The following is an 11028-nucleotide window of genomic DNA, read 5'->3' on the forward strand; positions in this document are numbered from 1 at the left end:
GAATTTTAATTATGCTTTTAAATTTTTCTTGAAGTACTTCTTTTTTAATCCCTATATATTTGTTTAGTTTATTATAATTAAGATTGTGTATGATGGCATTGACAATTACTCTATCTTGGTGTAATATAGTTAACCACCACCAAAATGCCCAGTAGCTTCCATTCAGGCCCCTATACCACCACTAGTCTCCCTAATCCCCACCCTCACCCCACCTCAGCTAAATCTGGCATTCTCAGTTTGTTTCGTTGTACTTGCAGTTTATTATCCAGTTACATTGCCTATTCTCTTTGTTTCCCTGTTTCACAGATGAGCAAGATCATCAAATGCTTGTCTTCCACCCTCTGACAAATTTCATTCAGTGCAGTACTCTTCCAGTACTGTGCTACTGTGCATCATGTTTTCTTGCAGCTGTATACTATTCCTATTCATACACACACACACACACACACACACTCACACACACACACATATGCACCACAAATTTTTATTCCATTTGTCTGTTGTTGATGTTTGGATTATTGCCTCTCCCTACCCTCTACCCGTTGAGCCCAGGGATCAGTCCTGACAACTCTTGAGATTCATATGGGGTCCCGGGAATTGAACTTGGGTCAGTTGTATGCAAAGCAAGTGCTTTACCTCCTGTACTATCTCTCTGACCCCTTGTTAATATTTTTTTTGGAGCAAACATTGTTAGATCAATTACGAATAATAAATGCTTGTGAATAGTAGTTTTTTTTCCCCCTCTCCCCTTATGAAGATCATGTATAGTTGGCAGGAATTGGTTGTTTCCCTTCAACCAGTTCAAATAGGTCCTAATTATACACAGCTGCTCAGGCTCTTGATTAGTTTCTCGTAAGGTTGGGTCTTGCCAAGAATCGAATGCTTTGACATATTTTAAAATGGCTTGTTTCATCCTTTCTGTTTGAGACATCCTAGGACCTTTTTGATATTTATTGTGGAAACATGGTTGAATTTCTAGCAGTAAACTCACAATTTGGGGGTTCCACTATGACTGGACCCCCTTTGGAGTTTCTTTCAGAATTGTCCTCACTGTGGCCTCTAGCAATTTGCCATCCACAGTTCCAACTTTACTACCCCAATACTGGCTTCTGCAATGATTTCCACTCATGAGTTTCTGCTCTGGTAAACTTGCGTCTCCTTCTCACTCTCCATCATGGAAGCAGTGGTTTGCGCTGAACTCTCCTCTAATATATGCAATAGAAATTGCTAGTTTCGTTGTTGTCTTTACTGTTGTTGTTTTAGTATTTTACTTGTTCTGACAGAGGGACAACTTTTAAGTTTTTTATATGTGGAACACAGAGGCCAGAAGGTTGTACTTTTTTTTTTTTTTTTTTTTTGCCTTTTTGCCTTTTTTTGGGTCACACCCAGCGATGCACAGGGGGTCACTCCTGGTTCACGCACTCAGGAATTACTCCTGGCAGTGCTCAGGGGACCATATGGGATGCTGGGAATTGAACCTGGGTCGGCCGAGTGCAAGGCAAACGCCCTACCCGCTGTGCTATTGCTCTAGCCCTGTACTACTTTTAAAATTAGAATTTAAGTTGTAAAGAAAAATGAATTAATGATTTTTATCAAACCACTCTAAAGCTGTTCACTACCAATAGGTAAAGTTTTGGGATATACAGCATATGCAAGTTTTGTTAAACATAAGAAACTTACTCTTTTGTCAATTAAATAGAAATTTTTGTGTTTTAGATAACATTCAGTCATCCAGGTCTAGACATTCAGAGCAGAAGTATAGAATATGCACAGCGGCAAATATCTAAGGAATGTGGAAGTGTCAAGTCCCAAAATAGGGTAAGTTATCTTAGTTTGTCTTTTGTATATGGAATATAACAACACAAAAATAATCCAGGTTTTTAAAGACTTCATATAGTTGAATTGTATTAGAAAATTTTTTAGTGTATAAATCTGCAGGGGTAATTGTGAGCTTTATTAACTTAGATACTTAATTTTTTTATTTAAGTCTGGTTGCCCCTGTGTAATGACCTGATAGAAAGTCACTGTGTATTGTAAATTAATTTGTTGGGAGGAGGATAGGCATGGCAGTATTCACAATGCAGTTCCTAGTACTGTGTTTAGGCATTATTTCTGTATTTCTGGCAGTGCTTTGGGAACCAAATGCAGTTCTAGGAATAAAACGAAAGTAGACCACATGCAAGGCAAGCACCCTAACCCTTGTACTGTCTCTGTAGCACTACTGTTAATTTAATGGAGTTGACTGGTTACTCTGCCATTAGCTCAGACCTGGGAAAAAAAAAATTTTTTTTTACCTTTTTTTTTTTTGTGTGTGTGTGTGTATATGTGATGCCAGGAATCTATTTCAGGGCCTCACACAGACATGGTAAGTCTGAGCTGTTTCCCAGGCCCTGAAAAATATGGTTATTTACTTATTTTTAACTCTAATTCCAAAATGTCTGATAAACAGCTTGCCCTGGGTCAGGTGCTGATTTTTATAGTGTCAGTATCCAAAGACAGGGATTCAGTGATTAATGGATACTAGTGATTTACAGATTTCCTTCTATCATCTTAGGTCCCTTTGAAATCCATCCGACATGTCAGCTTTCAAGATGAGGATGAAATTGTCAGAATAAACCCTCGAGATATCTTAATACGTCGATATGCAGACTACAGACATCCTGACATGTGGAAAAATGACTTGGAGAGAGATGATACTGAATCCCCTATTCAGTTTTCTAAACTAGACAATAAAAAACCAGACTATATGTACTCTTGTGGGGATGAGACGAAGTTAAGTTCACTCAAAGACTCTGTGGTATTTAAGACACAGCCTTCTTCATTAAAATTTAAGAAGTCAAAACGAAGAAAAGAAGACGGTGAACGTTCTCGCTGCGTGTACTGCCAAGAAAGGTTTAATCACGAAGAAAATGGCAGGGGGAAGTGTCAGGATGCTCCAGACCCTATTAAAAGATGCATATATCATGTCAGTTGCATGCTCTGTGCAGAGAGCATGTTGTATCATTGTATGTCAGACTCAGAGGGAGATTTTTCTGATCCCTGTTCATGTGACACTAGTGAGGACAAATTCTGCTTACGATGGTTAGCCCTAGTAGCTTTGTCTTTCATTGTACCATGTATGTGCTGCTATGTCCCTTTGAGAATGTGCCATCGTTGTGGTGAGGCTTGTGGATGCTGTGGTGGGAAACATAAAGCCGCTGGATGAAAGGGTTCCGTGCTTAAAATGAGCTCAAAACCTTTGTTTCCAGGAATTAGTTAACTTGGATTTGTGGAAGCTTTTGGCAAGCACTATGAATCTTGCCTGGTATCATTGGGGCCACAGGCGGAGGCAGCAGAACTAGTCAGTTCTTGGCATTTTACAAATGCTAGTCATGCCTAACTTTTACTGGGAAGTACATGGCATGCCTTGTAACAGGTTATAAAGAGTATTTGCAAAAGGAAACCATTTCTGGGTTCTGGCTATAAAATTGACATAAAATATGATACAACTAAAAGGGATTAATTTTCGGTGTTTTTGTATATTTATGCATTAGGTGATGGGCCTTTTAAAGGTTTGAATTCATTAAGATATCAACTAAAAGTCCACTAGGAGACACTTGATTTCAGTCTAAGAAAAGTTAACACTTGGGAATTCTAAGAAATAAAACAAGTGCAACTAAATCTTCTATTAGTTGTTTTTGAAAGCAGTTTTATGTGTAAAATAACAAATGTTTATATTTAACTAAATATAAGGTACGAGTTATTGCATATTAAAAAAATTTTCCCTTCCTAGTTCAGAAGTAGATGTACACATATCTACTGTCACATTCCATTCCATGTTGAATATTTTACTCATCTAGTGAATAACATTTTTGTTCATGTGAATGATTTGATATTTTCATTCTCATTTCCTTTTCACTACAGTTTATATTGTTTTATCTGTACATTCTGGTAATCTAAAATTCTTAAAAATATTCTAATAGCTTTCTGAGTGACCAACTTTTTTGTTAAGCACAGATGTAATTGTCTAATGTTCTGATGAGAATGTAACACTTATTTTTATATAAAAAGACTGAGTAAACAGAAAAATGAGGGTTTTGATTTTGTTTTTGTTTTTTTGAGGGTTGGTGGTTTTTTTGTTTGTTTGTTTGTTTTGCTTTTTTTTTTGTTTTTGTGGTATTGAAACCAGCAAGTTGTTTTCTTTGAACGTTTCCTCATTCAAAAAATCTTAATTGCATTTACAAATGTTTTTACAAGGCAAAAAATGTAACTGGATAGTTAGTGTAAAACAAATCTTTCTGAGATTTCCATTTATCATTGTGCTAAATCAGAATATGTTCAGCTGTGTTACTAACTTCTAGCTTAATCCTCAATGTTTATTATACACATAACAATGATAACTTTTCTCAGTTGCATTTTCTTTTATTTAAACTGGCCAGGAGCAAAATTATTTTATGCTAAGGTATGTGTTAAACTATCCCACAAAGTATTTAATCCAACATTGTTAATGAAATATCTTGTACATATAAATCTATTTCTTTTACAGAGCATTGTGTTACTGGATGTTTTATTTACAAAATAGTTGGATAAACGTTCCAACAGATTGTTTAAAGAACTTTAGGGTCAAGTTGTCTGGTTTTGTTTTTTTTTTAAGGTGTTACATTAAAACTCTAACCAAGTAAGGAGTTCTTTAAGAACATTCCCTTAGAGGGAAACGGTCGAGAAGTGTGCCTTTTTTGTAATGGCCTGATGTTTCAGAGATGATAAAAATCAAAATCACTACCATTTTCTATGCAGGTTTTTAAATGGTGTTTATGTATGGTTTTATTTTATTTTATTTTTTAACATATCACACTTCTGTTCGCTCTCTTCTTTTGCCCCAGATCAATCTGAGCAATGTATATAACACTATCTGTCTGTAAAATACTTTTTTTTTAAAAAAAGCATTTATATTTATATGACAGCTTGAACTGACAACATTGTGTATATAGATCATCTTGAAGTATTATTTCACATTGAAAAGAAGAAAAATATATTGATAACTATAGATGTTATAAAGAGGTTATTTCTAGTTTTGTACTAAAATCAATTGGATGAACTAAGTCCAAAAAATGACACTGTAGCAGCAATTTTAAATTTATTTTTACTGTTTATATATTTGGGCGCTGCTGCACTAGATGATCTTCATCCCTGAAGTTTTCAGCTAAACTTGGTTTTCTAGAATAGACTGTTAACTTTAAAAATTACTTTCTATTGATAAATGAAAATACTGGTTTTCCTTGTGAATGACTTCATATTTGTAAGTGCTGAGTTTATAATTCAGGTTTGAGCAAGGTGTGGATAACTGAAGAAAATAACTTGCTGGCTATATAGGAAAATGCTGTGGAAATGAACTGTGTATATACTTCTGGGAAGAACAAATTTAATCATTTTCTCTGTTAAGCACTAATCACTATAGTGCAACTCCTGGTTCTGTACTGTATTTTATATGCAACATATATGCTTTAATATTTTAATGTTTGTGCATTAATATTTTCAATTTGTTTAACCACTTTGCTGCTAAGATTTTGCTGTCCCGTCCCCATTTTTTTTCCTTGACAATTTTAAACAAGTCTCCTTCATTAAAAACTATGGTGATGAAATGGTTTTTCTTTCACCTTGGATCTTTATAGTTAATACCCTGTCTTCAAGTCTGTTTAAGAAGACTGTTATCTGACTCCCTATGAAAAAATTTCTCGAGTAAATAAGTATTCTTACATGAAAACAAATAACAGAGTTTAAATTCCTCACTTGAAACATGACTATAGGTATATTCAAGAACGTTTTCTTGTTCTGCGTACAGACTTGGCACTGCCAGTTGGTTTTCTTCTAAAATCTTTCTCTTTTAATCAGGTAGTAAAAGCAAATGGCTAAACAAAACTACTTAGGTAACAGCAGATATCGAAAATTATGTAATTAGATGATATTACAAGAAAGATTTTGCTCTAGTCAGCTTGTATTCTAAATTGATGTTTCTTTAATGACCCCCCACCCCCAGCTCCCCACTTGTGAGGGAAGTCATTGATTTCTGAAGAGACATGAGGTACTTCAGCACCACCTGCTGGATCATTTATAGACCTGAGGCATGAGATGGTGACGCCTGTAAAGGGTTCTTTAAGTGGTGACCCATCTCTAAACGAAGAAAGCTGGAATAAGAAGTAATCTTGAATATAGTTCAAGTGAATATGCTTGGGAAAGTGAATCTTTCCAAGTGTCTTATTAAAAAAAAAAATTATTGGGTCACGGTGATATACAATGAATCAAGTGTCTAGTCAAAAGATTTTAAGCATTTTTAAAAAATATTTCCTGTTTTGAATTGTTATTAATATTTGGAACTGTAGTCACATTTAAAGCATTTACAAAGCCAAGTATTTCAACTCAGAAAAACCATTATTGAAATGGTATTACTTTTCCTCCCGTTTCCAACCAGGGAGAAATTTTGAAGAATAAACATCACCTATATTTTATCATAACAACTTCAGAAGGGAGTGTGTGTATGTATACTTCTGAGATTGTGTTGGGGAGGGGTTAAGGTTTAAAGGGGAAAATATGAAACTACCTATTTTTTTGGTATTCAGCAGTGCCTAAAATGATCTTTTGAATTAATGCAAATGCACTTTGAATTCATGTGTATAGTGAGTACCATCCTAATATCCTAGGTAAGTTTTACCTTTTCTTTTTTCTCTCAGTGCCACAGGGGTATTTCTTAGTATCCATTAAAATAAGTTTCTTTAGAAATTCAGGTTTTGTGATTTCACATTAGAAAAGGACTTAAAAAAAAAATTTGGCTTTAAATTTTAACCTGAGGATACATCAAGTATAACATCTTCTTTCATTAAAAAAAAAACTGAAAATTTTAGTTCTCTGGAAAACAAAGTTGTGATGACATCCATAATAACATTCTTAAGTATAAGGGAAAGCGCTAGAAATTTGCAGTTATTGTTGCATTTCTTAAATTGGTCTACAAATCAAAGATAGTACCATTTGTGATGAATCAAATATTTTTTGAAAATCACAACTGAGGGTAATTTATATCAGCCAAAATAAGTTTTAAGATATTAAGATAACTTATCTAGCAGCCAGGTGGTTTTAAAACTTACATGCTTTGATAAATTGATAAATGTTGCATTGTTCTTGAAAGTCCTAAAATATATAAGTTGCTTGTTGGAAACTTTTCAAGAGTAATCTAATTGAAAAACCTTTGTATTAAAGATTTACATAGATTTTTGTGAACATTGCCAATGTGTAGTCTCATTCGCTTTCTATTCTTGACCTGAAAGTGCCTCACTTGTATATTTCCATTAGAATCTTGACTGCATTCTTTCTAATAAGCAATGAAAATTTGTTTAAACTCATGTCATAATGTATTTCCTTAGATACTAGTTTAATAGCTTGATAGTTTGGGGTATTTAATGTAAAGATGCATATATAAGTTTGTAACTGGTTTTGTTACATCAGACCCATGTAATTGGACATAATCAGATGATATAAGAATTTGTTTAATTACTGATTAAACCTATCATGAAATATATAAGGACTTTTTCTTACTCTTCTAGAACATAAGAATTGCGTAAGAGATCATTACTAGAGGAAAAAGCAGTAGTGAAAGTTAAAGTTTTGATCATAATTTTAAGGTACACTTTCAGCTGAAAAGTCCTGTATATTATAATTATTCATCTTTGCATTCAAATGTTTTCATAATCTGTTACCTAGTATAGTTGTTTGGGGACAATTAATCTTAGGTAAACTCAGATTAACCACCTTCATTTATCAGTGGAAAAATTTTAACCTAAGATGTCTATTGAACTTTTGTCCGAGTCAGTTTCACAGTTTTAAATGAAAGTTACTAGGCTGAGACGCAAAATAAGCATTTTCTAGTTTTTGAAGTAATTAGTTTTACTTATCAGTCTTGTGCTTATTTATAGGTTTTCAGAAATTTTCTCTATATTCTTCACATCGAGTTAAAATTACATATAAGTAGAATATTTTTTAATACCAGCCACTAAAACTAGGAACTTCTGTGTTTGCTGTCAGTGTAGTGACACACACAATGGTCCCTAAAGAAACAAAAATCAGTAATATAAAAATTGGTCTCCATTGTTTTAAAATTTACTGTTCAATTTGCTGTTCTAGGGATATCCCTAGAATAAGGGTTTAAAAAGTATAACAAAACAATTGTAGTTGAAAATGATTCTTTTGTCTAGTATTCATATATTTTAAATGATTACTTTTAATACATAAATACCATGAGTATTATTCTCATACTAAAAAGATTCAAGAGGTTTAAAAACATTCCTAAGCTTGGTTTCAAGTCTGTTTTTCCTTGAAAATGTGTCTTCTTTGCTTCTCTATCTGTTGCCCTGTTGCCCTTCAAACTTGTTCTCTCCTGAACATGTATTCCTTTCTCCCACTCGCATCTTTCTAAGTAGATTTTGTTTAATAAAAACGGTCTTGCTACACACATACATACACAAAGTTCTATTGTTTAAGGTTGAACAATTTTAATAACTTTAAAGTTCTTAATTCCCATACATTTGGTTTAGTTTCTGGATCTTACATTTATCTCTCAGTTAGTTGTGTTTATGTATCTACAGAATGGCTTATGGGAGTCACCAAGACTGAGGGAATAAGGTCTTGGGAATTAGCTCAGAGAACGAGTGTGCATTCTTTGAATGCCAGAGATCCAGGTTTGATCTTGCCACTACAGTGCCCCCTAAGCCACATACCTGAAGTAGCCCCAGAGCACCACTAGCTGGAACCTCAGAACAAAAGAGTTGGGAGTAAAATTGTGATAACGCATGAACATTTTCAAATGTTCATTTATCTAATATGAAGCTCTTCTCGTTTTGTCCAATTGTGGCATTGACCTAAACAGTCAGTCAAATTTAATAGAGGCCTTCACAACACATCATGATACCTTGCAGTCAAAGTCCCTGCTTCCAAAGGTGTCTTGTATGTGTTTCTGTATTTTTCCTCTTCAAGTGGTGAGCCATTCCTCCATTTGTCAGTTATTCCACAAAGTCTGTCTTTGAGCCAGAGTTGCATACAGTATCAGACTGTTTACATGCATATCAGAATGCTGAGATTAGAACTCCTTCTTCCCTCAATCTCGGATTTTTTTTTTAATGTGGGATAGGAGGTGTTTGGGCCACATGTGCTGGGAGGCAGGAATGGCTCCTGAACTGTGCTTGGATGTAACTCCAGATAAAAGATTTATTTTCCTCTAAAGAAAAGAACACACATATTTGAAGCAGAAAGCTAGCTCAGTGAGGTAAGCATATAAAAACATGGTCTATGTTCAGGAGGCCTAGGTTTAGTCTCAAGCACTTAAGAGTGATCTGCCAGCATAGAGCCAGGAGTAGCTCCTAGCACGGCCAGGTATGACTGCCCCCCTCACCTCCAGCAACCAAAGAAAGGTGAGAACTTCAGATTGGTGTAACTGTCACTTTTAATATCAGCACATAGGCCCAATTAGGGAATTATGAACAATTTGAACTGTAAAATACAAACTATAGAAATGGTCAACTTTGTTTTATTTTTCCTCAAGATCAAACCCTCCCTAAGTTAATAGAAGCTTGTCTGTCGGTGGTTATGGTTTTCTGAGAGCTTGAGTGAAACAGTTCACTACTGAAAATTTTGGAATATTTTGAAAACATTAAAATCAGATGATTGATATTCTGAATTTTTGCCTTTTAAAATTAATTTCCCTGAAAATGACACCACCACCACGCCCATACACACACACACACACACACACACACACACACACACACACTACCCTATGGAGCTTTCTTCCGCATACAAAACTCATTACAACTATTATTGGGCAAACCCAATTACTTGAAGAATATTGGGAAGGTGTGCCATTTTATAGAGTAGTGAGAGAAAGTCTTGAAAATAGGGAAAGATAGTCCAGTTATATGCTTCAAGAACAAATGCAAAGACTGAACAGAATGACGTTTGGTTTGTATGACTAGGACTGGTGGAGCACTTGATTTTATGACTAGAAGAACTCAAGAAAAGAGGTAATGTTACAGAGATGAAGTAGCAGGTGTCATCTCGTGCAGACTTCTAGGTCATTGGGAGAAGTACAGTCCAGCTATATTCTGAGAGTGATAGGATTGTACCAGGAGGTTTGGTATGGGACACTGTGTGTAGGTACTGTTTGCAGATATTAGAGGTTGTATGTATACTGGTTTCAGATATTGGTTTTTTTCTAGTACCTCAGGCTTTGTCCTAACTATTTCACTGAAATTAGTCTTCTACTACCTCTGTCACTGTCACTGTCATCCTGTTGCTGATCAATTTGCTTGAGTGGGCACCAGTAACATCTCCATTGTGAGACTTGTTACTGTTTTTGGCATATCGAATATGCCACGGGTAGCTTGTGGGTGAGATACTCTTGGTAGCTTGCAAAGCTCTCTGAGAGGGGCGGAGAAATCAAACCCGGGTCAGCCATGTGCAAGGCAAACGCCCTACCCTCACCCTCTGTGCTATTGCTCCAGCTCCCCTACTACCTACTAATAAGTCTAAAACAGAACTCTTAATTTCCTCCCTCCAAGCTTGTTCTACCACCAGTCTACTTCATTATTATAATTTACCCAGTTGCTCAATAATTCATCTTTGGGGTGGGGCGGGGTTACCTGAGTTCTCCTAAACTGCTGAGAGGAGTTTCTGGGTGATTTACCTGGGTCAATCTAATAGTGCTTGTGAGTTTCCAGGACCACAGTTGTGCTCAGTAGGCCATGTCATTCTGGGAATCAAGCTGGGTCAGCTGCATGCAAGACATGTCCTTTAACCCCTGTACTATCTTTCTGGCCCCTAATAATTAGGTCATTTTGCTCAATTCAGACCATCTTCAAAAGACTCAAAAGTAGATTTCAAATGGGAAGATATCTCCATGTACCCCACTGCTGTATCAATTCAGACTTCCATTTATTTCTTGCCTACACTTCTACAGCCACTTACCACTCGCAGACCCTTTTACTTACGTTTGTTGAATACATTTTT

General features: G+C 35.4%; 1 protein-coding gene across 1 annotated transcript in view; it reads left to right on the top strand.

Moving 5' to 3' along the window:
* Positions 1-7552, top strand: part of SPRED1 (sprouty related EVH1 domain containing 1) — an 83594-nt gene extending 76042 nt beyond the window's left edge. The window contains exons 6-7 of the mRNA XM_004609559.2: positions 1717-1818; positions 2555-7552. Of these exons, the coding sequence (XP_004609616.1) occupies positions 1717-1818; positions 2555-3205 (753 nt within the window). The 3' untranslated portion in view covers positions 3206-7552. The remainder of the gene's footprint in view (positions 1-1716; positions 1819-2554) is intronic.
* Positions 7553-11028: the final 3476 nt, after the last annotated feature.

This window comes from Sorex araneus, chromosome 3, assembly GCF_027595985.1.
Source record: "Sorex araneus isolate mSorAra2 chromosome 3, mSorAra2.pri, whole genome shotgun sequence".
NCBI classification, from domain to species: Eukaryota; Metazoa; Chordata; class Mammalia; order Eulipotyphla; family Soricidae; genus Sorex; species Sorex araneus.